The sequence below is a fragment of the Phacochoerus africanus genome, chromosome 3, assembly GCF_016906955.1.
Source record: "Phacochoerus africanus isolate WHEZ1 chromosome 3, ROS_Pafr_v1, whole genome shotgun sequence".
Taxonomy (NCBI): domain Eukaryota; kingdom Metazoa; phylum Chordata; class Mammalia; order Artiodactyla; family Suidae; genus Phacochoerus; species Phacochoerus africanus.
The window spans coordinates 205,575,156-205,596,950 of record NC_062546.1 but is presented as its reverse complement, the minus strand read 5'-3'; the positions used below and the strand labels follow the sequence as shown (position 1 = coordinate 205,596,950).

The 21,795-nt window shown below is 56.3% G+C and overlaps 1 protein-coding gene across 7 annotated transcripts in view; it reads right to left on the bottom strand.

Annotated features, from left to right (window-relative positions):
• The window catches only part of FARP2 (FERM, ARH/RhoGEF and pleckstrin domain protein 2), an 81,224-nt gene that overhangs the window by 24,980 nt on the left and 34,449 nt on the right, over positions 1-21,795 (bottom strand). For all 7 annotated transcript variants that reach the window (XM_047774005.1, XM_047774007.1, XM_047774006.1 and 4 more), the window contains exons 5-12: positions 20,953-21,031; positions 19,461-19,558; positions 17,703-17,817; positions 12,336-12,483; positions 6,077-6,172; positions 4,081-4,244; positions 2,777-2,845; positions 2,323-2,380 (exon numbers count right to left, since the gene is read on the bottom strand). In XM_047774005.1, the coding sequence (XP_047629961.1) occupies positions 2,323-2,380; positions 2,777-2,845; positions 4,081-4,244; positions 6,077-6,172; positions 12,336-12,483; positions 17,703-17,817; positions 19,461-19,558; positions 20,953-21,031 (827 nt within the window). The remainder of the gene's footprint in view (positions 1-2,322; positions 2,381-2,776; positions 2,846-4,080; positions 4,245-6,076; positions 6,173-12,335; positions 12,484-17,702; positions 17,818-19,460; positions 19,559-20,952; positions 21,032-21,795) is intronic.

Sequence of the window (21,795 nt, the reverse complement as noted above, 5' to 3'; positions counted from 1 at the left end):
TCGCGGGGGAGGGGGTGGTGGCCAGAGACACCTCCCCCCCCACCCTTGGGCGCCTCAGCCGTGTCCTCGTTTGCTGTCCCACATGCAAGGCCACGGAGGAGCCTACTGCTCTCGTATGTCACTGAGACAGAGCCATGCCTCCAGGGCCCACGCGAACCCACAATGTCGCAGGGAGTGGTGGGAGCAACACAGAGCTGAAAGGCCAGGAACAGCTCTCGGTGCAAGGCGTGCACCCACAGCAGAAGCAACGCCGGACTGTGCTTTGGAGACAAGGCAGCGGCTCACAGCCTGGGGGGGTCCTCTTCCCTGTCCGTCCGACCGCATCGAACATGCTCTCAGGCTTTCAACAGGCAGTACCGGAGAGCTAGAGCTCACGTAAGTTTATTTTAGACTATTCATAAACCTGAACTGAGTTAAAAGGACAAAAATAAGTTCTTTTAATTTCAATTGATTTAACAAGGAATTCTGAAATAGGAAACATACCTAGAAGGGTTAAAGGATTTTTTTTTAAAAAGACTCCATGAAAAAGAAAGTTTAGGGGAGTTCCCTGGTGGCCTAATGGTTAAGGATCTGGCATTGCCACTGCTGTGGCACAGGTTTGATCCCTGCCCCAGGAACGCCTCCACATGCTGTGGGTGCAGCCCCCCCAAAAAGTTTGGTACACATGAACTTAATGTATGAGGTACCAGTGTGGCCTCTGGAAATACTATGACAATATAAATAACAAACGGTCAACAAAAATTTACATTACGTAGAAATAAAAATCATAAACATGACAGAATTCCCACAGGGGCACAACAGGGTCAGTGACAGCTCTGCAGCAGACTCGGTTCAATCCCCGGCCCAGCACAGGGGGTTAAGGACCTGACATTGCCGCAGCTGTGGCACAGGTCTTAACTGGGGCTCAGACCTGATCCCTAGCTGGGGAACTCCATCTGCCTCGGGAGGCCAAAAGAGGCAAGAAAAAAAAATATGAAACTATCTAGCTGCATGCAGAAAGTTATGAAATGACATTCCATGAAAAGAGCAAGATTCTCGGAGAGTTTCCTGGTGGCTCAGTGGGTTCAGGATCCAGTGTTGCCTCTGCTGTGGCTCGGGTTTGATCCCTGGCCCAGAAACTTCTGCCTGCCACAGGCACAGCAAACCCCCCCCCCCCAAAGAAAAGAAAAGGAGAAGCGTGAGAGTCTAAAAACACGCTTGCACGCGGCAGAGTCCACCACGAACGTGCAGCAGGAAGAGGTGGCTGTGAAGAGGCCTGAAACACAGGCCACCATGTCCCGTTCTGGTAACAGAACTGCCGCCGTCACGTGAGGGACACTGTGGCCAGGAGTCTTCTGAGGCGAGCTGGAGAGTGCCTGCGTGTGTGCCGTTGTTTCGGTGTAGCTGCAAGCAGGCCACACACACAGACACGCACATGATCTGTCGCTCGCCTTTCACCCTGAACAAACATGGGCCGCGGGCTCGGTAAGTGGGTCATCTCCCTAAGCTGGCATTTCATAGCGTCAAGCTTTTGTTTTTTGGGTTTCTTTGTCTTTTAGGGCCACACTGGCGGCATATGGAGGTTCCCAGGCTAGGAGTCGAATTGGAGCTGCAGCTGCCGGCCTACGCCACAGCCACAGCCATGCGAGATCCGAGCCACATCTGCGACCCACACCACAGCTCATGGCAATGCTGGATCCTTAACCCACTGAGCGAGGCCAGGGATCGAACCCACAACCTCATGGTTCCCTAGTCCTAGCCATGATGGGAACTCCTTGTCGCTTCAAGCTTTTGTAAAAGTTTATCAGATTGTTTTCCTGACAACAAAAGGCACTGTATGTCCACTGCAGGAAACTAAAGCCAATGAGAACACAAAGAGAAGGTAAACTGCCTGGAGTCCGGTCCCTCAGAGATGGTGTCTGGCGCTGAGGCTCGGTCCCCGCACACTGTCTCAAACCGCAGCGGGGTCATGTCACACAGGCTGCTCTGCAACACGCTCGTTCCCTTACTAGTATTTTCTGAACGTGTTCTGCACACACGCTCTTCTGAAACAAGACTTTTCATGGCTCTTGAGCGTCCATCAAAGCGACATGACCGCGCTAGCGAGTGGCCTGGCCGAGGGCGGCGGCCAGGATTTCCAGGCTGCAGCAGCACCACCACCACGCGCGTCTCCGCGCACAAAGCTTCCCCCCAGCTCAGGACTCCTTGCTGCAAACAGGGCCCCAGGACTGCAAGTGCCTCGTAAGTGACAAGACTCATCTCAGGACTCGTGTCAGAACACTGCCGGATTATTTTCCTAAAGAGGACGGGGGAGCGAGGCGGGTGCATTTAACCAGGACTAACCGGCCGGGGCGCGTCTGCAGTCGGGGTCCGGAGAGGCGCCCGCATCTTGCTGTGTCTTCTGCAAACAGAGGAACAACAAGCTATGAGCCACCAAGCCCTCCTCTCCCCACTCCCGACGCCAAGAACCCGCGTAAAAATGTGGCGAAGACTCCCACCCGCCTCCAGGAGGCGTCTCACTAGGAGGCCAGGGAGGCAAGGATGGGCCGGCCCCCACGCCTGGAGCCGGCGGCGGATCCCCTCCCCCGGGGGCCCGTTCCACAGGCGAGGTGCCCACGGGGTGAGGCCGAGGGGACGCCGCTGACTGCGCCGGTGCCTGTGTGTGGCCTTAGGAGGGAACCGACCTCAAGCGTCAAAGCTGCGGATCTGAAAAGGCTTTTACTCGGACAAAGGTCCAAATATCCAACTGCTAATTCTAGGAGACGGCACGTGGCATCAAAAGGAGCACAGGGCTCACCTTTCATAGGGAACCCTCTTCGCGCCACCAGCTTTGACCAAATCCGCTAGCTGCCGCTGGGTTCTTCCACTGTGAACAGAGTGCGGATTTTAAAGAAAAGGATAAACAGTCATTCACAGCAGTAATTTTTCACAAAAGCAAAAAAGAAAAGGGAGACTTGCCCATCCTCGTGCTGAAGTTTACATGGACACACCTTTTTTTTTTTTTTTTTTTTGCTTTTTAGGGCCACACCCTTGGTACATGGAGGGTCCCAGGCTACGGGTCACATCAGAGCTACAGCCACCAGCCTACACCACAGCCACAGCAACACCAGATCCTTAACCCACTGAGCGAGGCCAGGGATCAAACCAGCAATCTCATGGTTCCTAGTTGGATTTGTTTCTGCTGTGCCACAATAGGACCTCCTAATGTACAAATCTTAATTTTATTTATTTTATTTTTGACTGTTCCCACAGCACGTGGAAGTTCCTGGGCCAGGGATTGAACCCATGCCACAGCAGTGACAAGGCCAGATCCTTAACCTTCTGAGCCACCAGGGAACTCCTACATATACTTTCTTCTTCTTCTTCTTTTTTTTTTTTTTTGCTTTTTAGGGCCACATCTGCAGCGTACACAGGTTCCCAGGCTAGGGGGTCTCATCAGAGCGGTAGCTGCCAGCCTACGCCAGAGCCACAGCAACGCAGGATCCAAGCTGTGCTTCCAACCTGCACGACAGGTCACGGCAATGCTGGATCTCTGACCCTCTGAGCGAGGCCAGGAATTGGACCTGTGTCCTTGTGGGTACTAGTCAGATTCGTTTCCACTGCACCACTCCAGGAGTTCCTGTTGTGGCTCAGTGGCTAATGAATCCAACTAGGAACCATGAGGTTGCGGGTTCAATCCCTGGCCTTGCTCAGTGGGTCAAGGATCCGGCGTTGCCATGAGCTGTGGTGTAGGTTGCAGATGCAGCTCGGATCCCGGGTTGCTGTGGCTCTGGCACAGGCCGGCGGCTACAGCTCTGATGAGACCCCTAGCCTGGGAATCTCCAATATGCCGCAGGAAGCAGCCCTAGAAAAGGCAAAAAGACAAAAAGAAAACAAAACAAACAAAACGCAATGGGACTCCCTATATACACAATTTAAAGTTATGCTCTGCAATAAGCATAACCAATTTTCTAAACCGTTGTCCCACTATTTCGTCTGAGAGGCTGTTTCCAGGTTCGCGGTGGCTGCATGCTCTGTGTAGTCTCCCGGAGCAGTCACAGCACTTTGTCCTGACAAGCGAGTGCTGGGGAGGTTCGCGGTCCTGGCGCTGCGGGGCCGCACCTGTATCTGAAGGAGGAGCCTCGGCTGAAGAGCACGGCTCTAGCTCTCGGCTTCGGCTGATCGCAAAGCCGAAAGAAGGTGTGATGCTCCACACAGATCTTCCAGAAGCGCTTACACTCGTCTCTGCTACTGAACAAGAACTCCAGTGTGTCCTGGTAAGGTCCCTGGAAACACAAGATGCGTCAGGAATCAAGCAGAGGAAGCACTTCAGCCAACAGGCTATCCCAAGGGTACGAACTACAAAGACTCTTTTCTGAAGATGCTCCCTTTAAGAGCAGAAAAGCACAGCGTGTGTGTGTCGACGTGCCGTGGAAAGGTGCAGTCGCATCTACGGCCACACAACCGCCTACGCGCCGAAGCTGGTCTCCGCGGCTCTCAGCGCCAGCGCCTCGCATGGGCGCTCTCGGCACCATCCTCCTGGCGCCGGGGGCGCGTTAAGGGTGCCCGGGAAGCCCTGCATGCCCTCCCGGTTGCTCCCGAGACACTCCTGGAGGTCGTCCGGCGACCCCCTTGTGAGACGGCGGACCGCGTTCCTCTCCAGGAGGGCCCACGGCGATTCCCACATTTGGTCTTAAAGACCTGCGTGCGAGGGCCACTGACTGTCTGCCGGGCGCACAGAGGCGCGGCTTGAAGCTCTGGGTCACCACCAGCTGTGCCAGCTAACTGGTGCTTTGGTATCCCGGCCAATAGCCGTCTCCTTTCCCTGTACTTTCAGAATAACTGCCAGCAACACTTTTCTTTTTTCTTTTTAAACTTCCAGAGGAAAAAAGCAGCTTTTACTTGCATTTCGTATATGTTTTGGGCATTCCTTTCATCCACTAATGGAATATTTGAATAAACAACGAAGCTCTCCGTTCACACTTTGTACCAAAAGGAAACTCACTTCATGCAGCCCGTGACCCCGGCGTTTGATGAGCCCTTGCTGAGGAAGCGCCTTTGAAAAGCTTAGGTGCAGCCTTGCTTCCGGACTGGCCCAGGGCTCTAACTCTCGCACCCCAGGTCTCAACGGACTCGGCCGCCTCCACTTCAACCCCCGAGGCCCAGCTAATCTGCTTTTCGTCTCCTGAGGGTGACGGGAGAGCGTCACCGGGAAGGTCTCTGAAGCGCCTGAGGGCTGGGTTCTCGGCTCTCAGCCTGTGCTTCTGCGTTTGTCCCTGTTCACTAATTTCAGGAAACTTACATGTAATTACCTCATCGACTCACAGTCTCAAAAGAAACATTTATTTTCTGAAAAATCAAGGCTTCTTCCACTAGAGTTTTTAAAAGCTCAATTTCTGAAGCAAAGAGACACAAGATTTTTTTTTTGTCTTTTTGCCATTTTCTTGGGCCACTCCCGCGGCATTTGGAGGTTCCCGGGCTAGGGGTCGAATTGGAGCCCTAGCCGCTGGCCTACACCACAGCCACAGCAACGAGGGATCCGAGCCGTGTCTGCCACCTACACCGCAGCTCATGGCAACGCCAGATCCGTGACCCACTAAGCAAGGCCAGGGACTGAACCCGAAATCTCATGGCTCCTAGTTGGATTCGTTAACCACTGAGCCACAACGGGAGCTCCAAAGACACAAGAATTTTGGAAACAACCTTCTGTTCGTTCTGGACAGAAACCCCAACACTGACTTGCTCTGGGGCTTCAGATCACAGCGCACACCCTGCATTTCTGCTTCGTTACAAAGACAAGAGCGGACACAACCACCCAACAGCTCCCAGCAACCCTGGGAGCTCGCCAGGTGCCTGCAGGCTCAGGCCCAGCCCAGACCTGTGGATCCAGATCTCGGGGTGGGGCCCAGCAGTGTCTGGGGGGACCAGCCCTGGGGGCTGCTGACACCCTCCAGGTGAGAACTGCCCTGCGGATCAGCCCAGGCCCTGCCCCAGCCCCCAATTCTGCCTTAAATGCTTGTGTACGGCATGGTGAAGTGGTAGGTTAAGAAAGGTAGAGCTCAAAGTTCTAGCAGAATAAGCTCTCTGATGGTTTAAAACGTTCTGCAACACTACTTACATGGACCTCTGGGTGCAGTTTGATGAGAAACCTTTTCCTCTTGAAGCTGAGCTTTCGGACCCTGGACCAGTTGAAGGTGTTGATTTTGGTGGCGCTCTGCAATCGGGAGATGGACACCGAGTGACACATCTGCAACCGGACGGAGCACACACAGTTTCTCCCGCAGCAGGAGCGTGTCAGTGACGTCTGGGCAGAAAGCACAGCAGGCCCCCTCGCCGTTCTAGGTTCGGGGCGGCTCTGAGTCAGAATGTCATGACTAAACCGTCTCGTCTCTCTGGGAAGAAAACCACTGCTTCGATAAAGCTTGATGAGAACTGTTTCGTCAGTGAAACAGCAAACATTTCTGAGGCCCGCCCTGCGAGGACGGTGGTTGGGAGGGGCCCTGGTGGTGGCGGGGCACTGAGAGCAGAGCTGGGTTTCTCACGGAGGGAAGAGGGAGAAGGCTGCAGTGAGCCCCCCGGGAGGGCAAAGGACACCAGGAGCCTGGGGTGTCCCACGGGGTAAGAAAGTAACACGATGAAAATAAATAACGGGGGAGTTCCTGTCGTGGCGCAGCGGAAATCTGACTAGGAACCATGAGGTTGTAGGTTCGATCCCCGGCCTCGCTCAGTGGGTTAAGGATCCGGCAAGGCTGTGAGCTGTGGTGTAGCTCGCAGACGTGGCTTGGATCCTGTGTTGCTGCGCCTGTGGTGTAGGCTGGCAGCTACAGCTCCGACTGGACTCCTAGCCTGGGATCCTCCATATGCTACAGGTACGGCTTTAAAAACAAAAAACAAAACCCTGAAAATAAGTAACGGTATCACCACATATCAGGTTGGAGCCCAAACACAGTACGGTTATAATACAAATCCCAGGGTCCAGAGTGACGTCAAGAAACTCAACAGAAGAGGAGCACGAAGCATGGAATTTAAAAACGTGGGTGGACACCTCCCGCTGTGGCCCAGGGGAGACGAGCCTGACTGGTATCCTCGAACGAGGATGCGGGTTTGATCCCTGGCCTCGCTCAGGGGGTCAGGGATCCAGGGTGGCCGTGAGCCGTGGCGTAGTTCGCAGACGTGGCTGCGGCTTGGGTCCCGTGTTGCTGGGGCTGTGGTGTAGGCTGGCAACTGTAGCTCCGACTGGACCCCTAGCCTAGGAACTTTCATATGTCGTGGGTGCAGCCCTAAAAAGCAAAAACTAAAACAAAAAAATAAAAAATAAAAAGGTGGGTGGGAAGGGGAGGGAATCCACATCCCCTTCCAGGAACACTTAATGACAAAGGCTACAAAGTAACCCGGAGCAAGGCAGGCGCCCTCCAAGCAGGCGAAGCGTGCGGGCGCTGCCGGCAGGCCCCTCGCAGGCTGGACTGGCTCGCCCTGGCTTCCGACGGGCCCGCCTAGTTAAGAGGCTTAACCTCGGTCCTGGGCGAGGGCTGGACAAGCCTGCGTTACAAAATGACGGGCCTCTAACCGCCAGCGCGTCGCGGCCGTGAGAATGGAGGAGGGAAGGAAGAAAGTTCCAGGCTGAAGAGACCAGGGGCCGCCGTGCTGGGCAGAGCCTCTGACCTCAGCTCGGGCCTTTGCACGCAAGCAGCCTGGGCCCCGGTGAAGTCTGGGTGGGGTCTCCAGGGAGCGAGGTCCCTGTGCTGTTCTTACACCTCTTCTGCAAGCTTGAAAACTTCAGAATAAAGATTTTGACTGCACTGAGCTCTTTTCTGGCATTTTCTTCTCGATTCTTGACCCTCGTGACCGTCACTCTTTCCTGCAAACGCGGGATGGGGACAGCGGGGAAAGAAGGTCTCCCTCTGCAGACACTTAGAAAACCCCAGAGCTTTGGCCGGTGGGGGAACAAGGCTCAGAAACACGAGAAAGCAGCGGGCACAGAGGCCCCGAGTGTGTACAGCCCTCGTCCCGAGGGAGGACCCACAGAGACGGAAAGCAGATGCGTGGCTGTCAGGGGCTGGGGGGGGACTGACTGCTCCTGGGGATGGGTAAGGGTGGGAGGGAAAAGGTTCTGGAATTAGGAGTTCCCGTTGTGGCTCAGCGGTCATGAACCTGACTAGCAACCATGAGGACGCAGGTTCAACCCCTGGCCTCACTCAGTGGGTTACGGATCCGGAGTTGCCATGAGCTGTGGTGTAGGCCAGCTCTGATTAGACCCTCAGCCTGGGAACCTCCATGTGCCATGGGTGTGTCCCTAAAAAAGCAAAAGAATAAATAAATAAAAGGTTCTGGATTTAAATTGGGGCGATGGTTGCACAATTCTGTGAGTATGCTTTAAAATGCGGAACTTGGAGTTCCTGTCGTGGCACAGTGGTTAATGAATCCGACTAGGAACCATGAGGTTGCGGGTTCCATCCCTGCCCTTGCTCCGTGGGTTAAGGATCTGGCGTTGCTGTGAGCTGTGGTGTAGGTCGCAGACACGGCTCAGATCCCGCGTTGCTGTGGCGCTGGCACAGGCCGGTGGCTACAGCTCTGATTAGATCCCTAGCCTGGGAATCTCCATATGCTGCGGAAGCGGCCCTAGAAAAGGCAAAAAGACAAAAAATTAAAAAATTAAAAAAAAAAAATGCGGAACTTTACATTCTGTGAATTACATCCTAATTTTTAAATTCCTGAGTTAAGGGACGCCCTCAAGGCCACAACAGAAACGTCAGGGTCCTGATGAGAACCCAGCTCCCAGCAGGGCCCGGGCACTAAGTCGCTCTGCTGCTCCAAGTAAGACACTGAAGGTTCCAAGCCAAAAAGACACCCAACCAACGAAACCTTAAAATGTCAGGAAAGAGAAGACCTCACTCTCACCGCCAGACGCTACGCGCTCAGGGCAACGGCGTCCGGAGGCAGGTGGCTGCGGAAGTGCCCGGCCGCCGAGAGGATGACACAGGACGGAGCGGCGGGCTTGCGTCCCATTTCTTTTTGGTCAAAATAAAGAATAACGACACCAAAGGGCTTTACCTGTGGCCTGAATCGGGCAGAAACGAAGAATCCAGGGTGCCTCAGAGGCCGACCTGGGGGGCTTGAGACTTAAGTGGGAACCTCAGACCACTGCTTTCAACGAAGTTTTTAATTTTTTTTTTTTTTTTTTTTTTTGCTTTCCAGGGCTGCTCCCTTGGTATATGGAGGTTCCCAGGCTCAGGGTCCAATCGGAGCTGTAGCCGCCAGCCTACGCCAGAGCCACGGCAACGCAGGATCCGATCCGTGTCTGTGACCTACACCACAGCTCAGGGCAGCGGCGGATCCTTAACCCACTGAGCGAGGCCAGGGATCAACCTCTCGTCCTCATGGATGCTGGTCGGGTCGTTACCGCTGAGCCACGACGGGAACGCCTTGTGGTTTTTATCAGAGAACCCACCGCACAGCAGCTCATGTTTAGTAAGACCTGAACCAAAACCCAGAAACCAGGGCCCAGCGGCCCCGCCTCGGACCTGCCTCCACAGATCTGGCCCGTTCGTCACCCCCACACCCCAAATTCTGAGCAGTGAGGCCCCCACTGCCCTTTGCCTCAAGTCCACCCCTCCCCCCACCTCAGTTTTTTCTAAGTTTCCGTATCTATCACCTGGAAGTTGAACCAAGGTGAGTGACAACTATATTTTGCTCCTTTGCTTTTAATTTTCCTGGAGTCACCGCCTCATTCTCTGCCCTCCCCGCCCCCCAGCATGCAATGCGCTCCTGGACCGGGGATCAAACCCGAGGCCCAGTCGTGGTCTGTGCCTCTTCTCACGTGCCTAAGCTCCTGCGCACACATCACTAGTTCGGGCCCAACTTCCCCGGGGCCTTGGTTGCCTCTGGGCGCAGGCCTCGCCTTCTCAGGTGGCCGCTGCCTGCTCCCTCCCGCAGCCTGGCTTCCCCTCCTGGGGCGTCGTCATGGGTGGGTGCGCAGGAACTGCCCTTGGGAGGACAGCCGTCTTTGCTCTTCGAGGAGGACTCCAGCCGTGCAGGGCGCAGCGCTCCAGGCTGGAAAGGGTCCTTCACAGGCCGAGCTCGGTCTCCGGCTCCACCTCTGCCTGCAGCCACCGGGGCGTCCGCCTCGGTCTTTCCTCCCTCGAGACACCAGGGACGCCCCGGTGAAGCTGCAAACCTGCACCCGAAGCTCTCCCGGAACAATTCCGCCTCGGCCTCCCGCCGGTCCCGGATCTCTCTCCCGCCCTTCGCCCTTCGCCCGCTTTGAGGAGAGTCCCCGTCCTGCCCACCGGCTGCGTGTGCCCGAGACCGCGGCCGGCTCCGGCTTGCTCTGCAAGGCTCTTTAGCGCATCAAATACACGATACAGTCACCAAGGTGCAAACTCCAAAGGCATCAAAAACGAGTCCGGAATGAAACGCGGCCCTCCCCGCTCCCCAGAGCCGCAGCCAAGGTGGCCGTCCGGTCGCTGTGCGGGGATCCGCAGGGGAGCCCGTCGCCCGGGCTCGGCGGTGCTTTCTCCGCAGAAGAGCGCATCTCAGGGGACGTGCCATGCAGGCCGCTCACAAACAAGGCCAGAATAACGCTCACGAGAAAGAGCTCGCACCTGCGCTGCAGCTGCGTCCCGGAGCACGGGCCAGGGTGAGGGTGTCTGGCAGTGACAACGGCACCAGCCCTGCAGGCTCGGCTCTCCCACCGCTGCCGCTGCCAGCAGGGTTCCTGTTTGAGGTCGGCCTGCCCGTCCGGCCCGGCCCTCAAATGCATGTTCCTGTGGAGAATGGCTTTCAACGTCCCGGGGACCCTTGGTCACCCACCGTCCATGTTTAAAGATGAGGCTCCAGACGTGCCAGGGCTTGTGACTGTCCAGGACACAGGCGCAGGCAGGGGATGCCATGGGTGGGACCTGGCACAGAACACCTGCACCTGACAGCACGCGTCCACGGACTGCTCATGAGGTGAAGCACAGAAAACCTGGCATCGAGATTCACGTGACCAGTGAGGCCAGAGGTGTGGCTGGCAGCGTCCTGTGGGCTGGGGTGGGAACCTGGGCCTGTCACCTCTGGGTGCCCTGTGTCAGCGCTGTGGGGGTCTCGCCAGGCTGGTCAGACTTTCTGGGAAGCAGTCTCCTGTCTCCAGGCCGGCAGCCGGCTGGCTTCTGGGCTGGGGCCGCTGAGGCGGGAGAGGGGCGCTGGTGCACCGTTTACATCAGAGGCCTCCCCTAACCCTTGAACCCCACTTTCTGAGTGGAGGTGCCTCTTCCGGGCTGGCCGGTCCACCGCTGCCCTTGGACGCCAGCCTTATCACCTCTGATATCAGGACCTGCCAAGCCACCTGTTTCCCAACTTGCAAAACTCTGCTGGTTTTCCTCTGCAGTTTCCTCGTTTTCCGGGTTTTCCTCTGCGGTTTCCTCGTTTTCCGTGCTCCCCTTTTCCATTCCTTGTTCTTGCTGACGTGAAGGTTAAAAAAACAAAAACCAAAGAAACTCCTCCGCTGCCACCCTGGCGGGGATTTTGAGGGAGCGGAAGGGAATCCAAGCTGGCATCTCTGGTCTGAAGTCTCTACTCCCTTGACCGCACATTTTCCTCTGGTTATGAATTATTTGTCCTTTTCTGGAAACATGACAGGAGCTCGATTCTGAGGGGTCGCGGCGTGGGACCCAGACCCCCCCCCCCACGCCCCCCGCCAGGGCTTGGCTGGTGCAAACTGTCTCCAGCACGGGTTTTCAGGTGGACTGTCACACAACCAACACTCTACGTGCAAAATCAAACTTCTTTTCTGATGGGAACGTGACATTCGACAGCTGGGTTCAAAAAGGGGATAAGGGAAAGGTGATGAGAGCACCAGGCGGGGGGCCGTGTCAGAGCAGCGTCCCAGCGGCCGCCTTCAGCCAGGCGCCGGCTCCGCGGGCCCAGGGCCATCGGCTCCGAGAGCCGGGCACAGACGATCCCAGGCGATTCTCTTCACCGCGACGACAACCCAGAGCCAGTTACGTGGCGACTCACGCATCCACACTCAACCGGCACTGGTGCCCGGGAGCCGCGCGGTCGCCACGCACGCGATGCCGCGGCTGCTGTGCGGGCTGGTCTGGCTCGTGCCCGTGAATAGGGACCCTCGCAGGGCAGGGGGCCACCTGCGTGCGGACAGCGCCCCACGGGGCAGGGCCAGAGCCTGCTTGGAGGTTCCACGGGGCGACCTTCTGTCCAGCATTGGAAGGAGCAGGGGAGGGGACGGGGAGCCCGGGGGCAGGGGGCTCCGTGACCGTGAGGACAAGACGGTTCTCCACCCGGCTAACGTGCAAAATTCCTCTGTCAAGTCCGAGACCGGTTCCTCCCCGCGACACGCCCCAGGCAGGTCACCCCAACCCCAGCAGCTGCTCTCCTACCTGGAAGACGAGGACCCCCATGTGCGAGACAGCCAGGCTGATCCCGGCGCCCTCCCTGTCGGCGGCCGCGTGAAGTCTGAGGCCGTACATTTCCAACTTCCGGGCGATTTCAAGCACCTGGAAATCCGACTCGGCAGGTGTCTGGCCCCTGGAATAGAGGACAGCGTGGCCACAGCTCCAGAGGCGCCCAAGCACAGGGAGAGGACGGAGACCCCCAAAGGAGGCCGTTCCACGGGGCCTGCTCGGCCGGGACACACAAAACACACCACACACCAGAGCTGGCCCTCCTCCTACCCCGTGATCCACCCCGAGGCGGCCTGCGTCAGACGCTCCGAATGTCAGTGTTACCTTCACGCTGACGAGGGACGTGCAAACGGGACGTGCAGGGACACGCGTGAGATACAGGAAATACTGCAGATAACCCGAGTGTCTCATTAAAGCCATTTCAAAACTTTAAAACACTGTGTTTTTCTTTTTAGGGCCACACCTGCAGCACATGGAGGTTCCCAGGCTAGGGGCTGAATCGGAGCTGCAACTGCTGGTCTACACCACAGCCACGCCAGACCTGAGCCGTGTCTGTGACCGACACCACTGCTCACGGCAGCGCCGGATCCTTAACCCACTGAATGAGGCCAGGGATTGAACCCACATCCTCATGGGTACTAGTCGGGTTCGTGTCTGCTGCGCCAAAATAGGAACTTATAAAAACTGGTTGTCATAACATATACCACCAACCATGAAGATACACTTTCATAAAGATGAAATTATGAAAATAGGTAAAAATATCACCATCAAGACGACAGGTCTGACCCGCCTAAAGGCCTCCCCCACGGGCCATGCCCATCGCAGGCGGCCCCTCGCACCTGCGGGGACAGCTCGGATGAGGCCTGAACCCGGGCATTTTCCATTAACAACCCTTTATTTTTTTGGCCGCAGCACTTGACGTGGGATCTCAGTCCCCAGGCCAGGGATCGTACCCGGGCCGCAGGGGTAAAAGCGCTGAGTCCCAGCGTCCAGGCCACCAGGAGCTCCCCGACGTCGTCTCATTCTGAAGGCCTGAGTTCTGGGTCTTCAAGGGGTACAACGAGGGCGCGGGTGACGCCATCCCTGCGGTTCCCACTCTGTGGGGCTGATGCGGATGCCTGTTAACTTGGTTTTACAAAAGCACGAGGAGACTCCATGATTCTCCATACCGCCGCCGTCCGCTCTCCTGGCATCTCTCCATGCGCACTCAGGTTGCTCCCGTATCCTGACAACTGTAAATGCTGCGCCCATGACAGACAGACACAGCTATCTTTTCCAAGGAGTGTTTTGTTTTCTTCGGGTAAACACCCAGGAGTGGAGTTGTTGGCCTGCACGGCAATTTTGTTTCTGTTTGAGGAGCCTCCGTCCTGCCCTCCACTGGGCTGCATCGCTCTACATCCCCACAGGGCACCGGCTTCCCTCTTCTCCTCATCAGCACTTATTTCTTGTCTTTCTTTTTCTTTTTGTCCATTTAGGGCTGCACCCGTGGCATATGGAGGTTCCCAGGCTAGGGGTCCAATCGGAGTTGCAGCTGTCAGCCTACACCACAGCCACAGCAACGCGGGATCCGAGCCACGTCTGTGACCTACACCACAGCTCATGGCAGCGCCAGATCCTCAACCCACTGAGCGAGGCCAGGGATCGAACCCGCAACCTCATGGTTCCTAGTCGGATTTGTTTCCGCTGCTCCACGATGGGAACTCCTATTTTTTGGTCTTTTTTTTAACTGAAGTACAGCTGATACGCAGTATTATGTAAGTTACAGGTGTACAATACGGCGATTCACAGTTTTAAAGGTCATGAGCCACTTACAGTTAGCAAGTGCCAGCTACATTCCCAATTTGTACACCTCTGTAGCCTAACCTACACATAACCATTTGTCCACCCTGCCAACTGGTAGCCACGGGCGTATTCTCTGAATCTGCTGCTTTCCTGTTACACTCACTGGTGTGCCGTAGTTTTAGATTCCACGCGTAGGTGACCGCACACAGCGCTTGCCTGTCTCTGACTGGTTCACTGAGCCAGTGCCCCCAGGTTCGTCCCCGTTGCCGCAGGCGGCTGAGCGGTGCGCCACGGTGTACCCGCACCCACACCTCTATTCACTCACGCGTGGCTCGAGTCTTGTCTTCTGAGCACACACAGCCATCCTGACAGGCGAGGTGGCGTTTCCCTGATGATGGGGGGTGGTGAGCACTTTTCCACGTGCCTGCTGGCGTTTGCACGTCTTCTCTAGAAAGCTGTTTCTCTAGGTCTTCCGCCCATTTTTTTGAGGGTTTTTTTTTTTTTTTTTGATGTCCAGTTGTATGAGTTCTCTGTGTACTTTAGATATTACGCCCTTATCAAATATATCATTTGCAAACATTTTCTCCCATTCAGTAGGCTGCTGTGTGCTTTGCTGACAGTTTCCTTTGCTGTTCAAGGAGGTTTGGTTTCATGAGGTCCCACTGATTTCTTTTTGTTCCTCTTGCCTGAAGAGATACCCCAAAAAACACAGCAGACCCTGGAACAACTCGGGGGCTGGGGCGCCACCCCTATGCACAGCTTGCCTCGAGCCCTGCCCGCCTGCAGCCCCGCATCCGAGCGTGCAGCCCCTCGATCACACGGCGCCTCCTATCTTCCGCTGGGAGGTCTGCGTGGAGGTGGACTGGCCCCGTCCGAGCCCGTGTTGCTTGAGGGCCACCCATCTTGCTGAAGGACCCACCGCCTACACGCCCCTCGGAGTTTCATGGTTTCAGGCCTCACATCTTCATCCGTTCTGAGCTCACCGGGTGTGGCCGGAGACAGGGGTCCGGTTTTCTGACACCATTTATCCAAGGGCCGCCTCTCCCCCTTGGCTACTCCCGCCTCCTTCGCTGCCGGTCAAGTGACCACGTGCGCTCCTCTCTGGGTTCTCTGCCGGCTCCACTGATCTGGGTCTGTTTTTATGTCAGGACCACACTGTCTTCTGGTTTCCTTTTTTTGGTTTTAGGGCCTCAGCTGTGGCATATGAAGTTCCCAGGCTAGGGGTCAAATCAGAGCTGCAGCTGAGGGCCACGCCACTGCCACGGCAACACCAGATCCAAGCCACGTCTGTGACCAATGCGGCACATTGCGGCAACGCTGGATCCTTAACCAGCTGAGCGAGGCCAGGGATTGAACCTGCCTCCTCATGGGTACCAGTTGGGTTTGTAACCCACTGAGCCACAACGGGGACTCCCAGTACCATACTGTTTTGATGACTGCAGCTCTGTAGGATTGTTTGAAGTCAGGGAGAGCAGCACCTCCAACGCTGACCTTCTTTCTTAAGACTGTCTTGGTTGTTTGCGGCCTTTTGTGCACATTTTAGAATGATCTGGTCTGTGTCTGGGCTTGGGCCGACTTTGCAGTGACTCGCAACCCACCAAGGTTGGAATCATGGGTAATACGGGACCCATTTTGGTGCCTCTCTTAGGAAAAGGGTGAAGAGACTTGAGACAGGCCATGGGCATCTGGTGCCATGGTTCCTGCATGAAAACAGGAACCTGGCCCTGCACCCGCCCCCCGTGCCCCCCGCCACGACACTGCCGTCTGCCTCAGATGGAGCTGAAGGACAGCACGAAGGCCACCACCCGAAACCTTGTTACCCTTCAATGAACAGGTTGATTTATGTAACAAGAATCATTTGTTCCAGTTCTGTGAAAAGTGCCACTGGTATTTTCATAGGGATTGTGATGAATCTGAAGACTGTCTTGCAAATTATGGCCATTTTAACAAATTAATCCTTCCAATCCACGAGCATGGTCTATTCTCCTGTTTGTCTGTGTTGTTGGCCTTAGAGTTTAGAGCTGATGCTGGAATGAGTTACGACCTGCGGGCGGTGGGGTGAAATGAACCTATTTTGCACGTGAGAAGGGACAAGGGCAGAACGCTATGGACTGAATTTTTCATCCCCCCAAGAATTCACACGCTAAAGCCCAGCCCCAGGTGAGGGCATCTGGAGGGGGCCTCACGGATGAGGTCAGTGCCCTTGCAGAGGCCCGGAAGGCCCCCACCTCCCCTGTGGGAGGACACAGGGAGGAGGCGAGCCCGCCCCACCAGACCCAAATCTGCTGCTGCCCCGAACCCGGACTTGCGGCCAGAACTGAGGGAAATAAATGTCTTGTCGACAGGCCGCCCAGTCTGTGGTCTTCTGCTCCAGCCTCCTGAAAGAAGGGAGAGACCAGCTCCGCTCCTTTTTCCGGGATCTCAAAGATCCAAAAGAAACACGGCAGGAGTCGAGAAAGACGCTTCTTCAGTGTCTTATCAGTGACTACGAGGGTGTTCCCACGGGGTCAAGGAAGGAAATTACAAACTATGTAAGAAATTTATCTTGAATTATTTGTCCTTAATTTAACTGATTGTCCTTTAAACACCTATGCAAAGGAGTTCCCTGCTGGCCTAGCAGTTAAGGATCTGACGTTGTCACTGGGGCATGGGTTGGATCCCTGGCCTAGGAACTTACACATGCTGTGGGCATGGCAAAAACAAAACAAAACTACACAGAGAATGATTTAAAAATTTAAAATGTGCAATAGTTTTCTCACGACTATGACAGATGAGGGTGGCAGGTTGGGGCTGTGGGGCTGGGGCAGAGTGAGGCCCTGCTTCCCCACAGGAGCCACCTCTGCTCCCTGAAAAGCAGGCTGCCAAGCTCCTCCCTCCAGACTGGCTGCCAGGGTGTGTGAGCAGCCACCTTCAGATGCACACCCGTGGGCTCATGCACCCCTGCACACGGACACACCAAGCACGTGAACACGAACATGCAGTCACGTGTGTGGACATGCTTTGCTCCCCCCACGGCCGGGACCAGGTGCTGTGAGGCCCCACAGGCCTCCGTTCATACCCCCCCCCCTGCCCCCTCTCCATTCTCGCTGCCCCCACCCCACTCCCATACAGTGGGCCTGCCCATCACTGCAGCCCATGAACTATAACTTCCGCGTCTGCGCCTCCTGCCAGCCCACGCCACCCCGCGCCAGCCTGCGAGGGCCCCAGAGCCCTGGGAGCACTACTGCGTGTGCAAAAGCACACGGTCGCACAGGGGAGGTGACCTCAGTGCGTCGGCGGTGTGAAGGGGACGCCTAGAGCGTTACCTACAGGACGTTTCTGGACGTGATGAACCTGCACCTCGCAGGCCGGTCCCCACAGGGTGGCTGGTCCCCCAGAACCCTCTCCTCGTGCCCGCCTCAAGCAGACAAGCCCCCAGGCCCGTCGGCCACCAGCCCGTCCGGCCCACGCCTCTCTGCTCTCCTCGACCCCCTAGGGCCCCTCACGTCCTTCCAGAAAAACTCCCCAAAGGCCCCCCTCAAGGCAGCTGCCCCTCCCCGCCCGGGAGCATTGCCAACTCACACGTGCTGCCGGTGCAGCTGCAGGACCCGCTCGAGGGCACGCTCCTGCCCAGGCAGGTACTCGTGGGCACGCAGGTGCTCCCGGTCCAGCGTCTCGTCGTAGTCGCCTATTTCCGCTGAGGTGAGACAGGGACAGTGGTCATTTTCTTTTGTTTGGTTGTCTTCTTTTTTGTCTCTTTAGGGCCACATTCACAGCACATGGAGGTTCCCAGGCTAGGGGTCGAATCGGAGCTGCAGCTGCCGGCCTGCACCAGAGCCACAGCCACGCGGGATCCGAGCCGCGTCTGCGACCCACACCCCAGCCCACGGCAACACCGGATCCTTGACCCAATGAGCGAGGCCAGGGGTCGAACCCGCAACCTCCTGGCTCCCAGTTGGACTCGTTTCCGCCGCGCCACGACGGGAGCTCCTCCTTTTCACTTTTAAGTTAAAAGCTGCGAGCACCTGCCATGCGAGCGTTCAATTAAAGGGGAAACGGTGACCCTAAGTCTGTAGTAAATACGCCCTAAATCGCCAACATGTTGCTTTTACTTTTCCAAACGTCTGTGCTACTGAGGCACACGAAGGTACGTGGAGAACTTCTGCGTCCTGGAGGGAAATGACTGACGCCGGGCACACACACTGAGCTGCGCCTTTACCGTGTTTGCTGTGTTTAAAATCACTTTTGGAGTGGCCCTCGTGGCACGGCAGACACACATCTGACCAGCATCCATGAGGACGCGGGCTCGATCCCTGGCCTTGCTCAGTGGGTCGGGGATCCAGTGTTGCCTGAGCTGCAGTGAAAGACGCAGACGCGGCTGGGATTCTGCGTGGCTGTGGCGCAGGCCGGCAGCTGCAGCTCCAATTCAACCCCTAGCCTGGGAGCCTCCATATGCTGCAGGGGCAGCCCTCAAAAAAAAAAAGCAAAAAAAGTCATATTTTATCCGAGAGTTGTCTCAAGACTACAGCGACCAGGAAGATGTCCTGACTGTATCTGTTGAGGAGACTGTATTTTAAATACTTTTATGGGCAAGACTGAGACAGACGGAGGTGGGACGCGTATAGCTAAGGCACCGGGCTGAACAGCAGAGGCGATCGCAACCCCGTGCAGCAACCGCAACCCCGTGCAGCAACCGCACGTCAGTAAAGCTTCAAAAATTGCTTTATTTTTACGGCTGCACTCGAGGCCTATGCAAGTTTCCAGGCTCAGGGCTGAATCAGAGTGGCAGCTGCCGGCCTGCACCACAGCCACAGCCACGCCGGCTCCTTAACCCCCTGAGCGAGGCCGGGGATGGGAGCCGCACCCTCATGGATCCTAGTCGGCTTTATTACTGCTGAGCCGCATCAGCAACTCCCTCAGTGTCTCTTTCATTTCGCACACTTTCAAAGTGATCGTTGGAGTTCCCGTCGTGGCGCAGTGGTTAACGAATCCGACGAGGAACCATGAGGTTGAGGGTTCGATCCCTCGCCTTGCTCAGTGGGTTAAGGATCCGGCGTGGCCAAGACTGTGGTGTAGGTCACAGATGCAGTCGGATCCCGCGTTGCTGGGGCTCTGGTGTAGACTGGCGGCTACAGCTCCGGTTAGACCCCTAGCCTGGGAACCTCCATATGCCGCGGGAGCGGCCCTAGAAAAGGTAAAAAGACAACAAAAATAAAATAAAAAACTAAAAAAACCAGGGATGGTGAAAGCCCAACGACCTAAACCAACACCCTTTCTCTGTTTTGAGACAAGGTCAAGCTCACAGAAAAGCCGCGGACACAGCCTCCCGTCGGCACTCACACTGCAGGAGGTGGGACGCGAGCAGGGCTGCCGTGGCGTCCGTGCAGGTCAGCCGCTCCTCCAGCAGGTCTCGCTTAAGCTGCAGGGCGAACAGGTACCTAGAGGGGGGCCAGGCGCAGAGGTCAGGCCGCCGCGCCACACGGACTGCCCGAGTCGGCCCGGGCACACCACCGGGCACACGCACACCACGCCCCCAGCTCCAGGGCGCTCTCGACTCAGGCACGTCTGTGGCACACAAGAGATCGCACTCGCGGCTATGGGCAAGTGCAGGAAGCGCTGGGGAAGACGCGGCCACGGCCTGTCAAGGTGGCTGGCAGCCTCTGCTCCTGGCTGGGCTCCGAGAAATGGGGGCGGGTGACAGCACCGGTGAGAAGGTAACAGAGAGGGATTGACAACGTTTGTGTGTGTGTTTGCTCCACCAACAACTGCCCACCGAGCACCCGCGCTCCAGAAGCACCATGTGACAAGACAGCTTCAGCGACTCGCTGGATGCACGCTCCGGTGTGAGCTGTTGGTGCTACCGTCCTCTCGCTCTTTAAATTCATTTCTTATTCACTTATCTACTTTGACCCAAGGGGCTGGAGGTGGGTTCTCAGGTCCCAGACCAGGGGCTGAACCCGGGCTGTTGCAGTAAAAGCGCTGGCGAGGGTCCTAACTGCTGGAGCACCAGGGAACTCCCCCAGGCCTCTCCCGAAACGCAAACGAGCACACCCTTTAGCTGAAGCCGTCCCAGTTCTGTGAACCCTTCTCACACCGATACGTCCAGGCTTCACCCCGCTGTGTGGACAAGGGCATCTACTTACAGCTCCGTAACAGAGAAACACTGGGAGTGATCCAGCTGTGCATTAATACATGCATTCCTATGGGACTAGCCGAGGAATCAGGCCACAGACGTGTGCACCAATGCAGAACGACACCCACGGCCTGCTACGGACGTGTGGGTTAAAAGAATCCACTTTCAGTTCTGGATACAGAGCTGACGCTGCTTCGTAAAACCAGGATCCCTCCACAGACGCTGGGTGTACTCGCACGCCACCTGAATTCACCGGAGGGACACGCCCCGCGTTCTCAGACTGCTGGAAGGGAAGTCCCAGGCCAGGGGTGGGACCTGCACCACAGCTGTAACCAGAACCACAGCCGTGACAGTGCTGGATCCCGAACCACCGAGCCCCGAGGGAACTGTGCCAACGTGCGGATTTCCATAAATAGAGGAGGACCTTCCGTCCTCCTGCGTCGCCCAGGGAACTACAGCCAATCTCCCGGGCCAGGCCAGGATGGAAAGAAGATGAGAAAGAATGAGGCGTCCCACCTTTAATTCTCAGGTTGGCACGGAACCTTTCTTCCAAAGCCTATCTGCATTTGCGTCTGAACAAGAGGCAACTGCAAAAATGCTTCTTTTAATTGCGACACGTTGCTTATAGCTTCGCGTGGACATTAGGCTGGTTCGGATGAAGGCCTCCGAGCACCCAGAGGCGGGGAGGCAGCTCTTTACCGTGTGTGTTCTTCCTGCAGCTGACCCGGGTCGGGTGGGAAGAACTTCACCGCCAGGCGGAGCGCAGCGCTCTTGGGCCCTGTAGAAAGAAAAATTGGAAACTCCGCAAGCGAGGTCCTCCTCCAGGTCTGCCGGCTTTCTGCACGATGCGCCTGTCGCGGTGCGACTCGGCAGGGCTTTCCCGCAACGCTTTTTTTTTTTTTGCTTTTTAGGGCCATACCCGCGGCATATGGAGGTTCCCAGGCTAAGGGTCCAATCGGAGCTGTAGCCGCCGGCCTACACCACAGCCACAGCAATGCAGGATCCGAGCTGCGTCTGCGACAGCTCACGGTAACGCCAGATCCTTCACCCGCTGAGCGAGGCCAAGGATCGAACCCGCACCCTCATGGCTCCCAGTCGGATTTGTTTCCGATGTGCCACGATGGGAACTCCCTCAACACTTTTTTTTTCTTTCTTTCTATGGCTGCACACACGGCATATGGAAGTTCCTGGGCTGGGCACCAAACTGCAGCCGCAGCTGCAGGCTGATACCACAGTCACAGCAATGCCAGATCTGAGCTGCACCTGCAACCTACACCATGGCTTGCGGCCACACCAGATCCTGAACCCAGTGAGCAGGGCCAGGGATTGAACTCACATCCTCATGGATACTCATCTGCTGAGTGCTTTCAAACGGACTGTTAAGCAAATCTTTTCAAGTAAGAGGCAGTAAGAAACTTCCTAGGCATGAAGTTATGAGTCCTAAGAACCAGTCACATGTACCAAAGAAAAATTTTAAAACTCTCTCATTAAGCAGAAATTACCAAAATAGACCCTAAAAACAAGTAGGAAACTGTACAATAA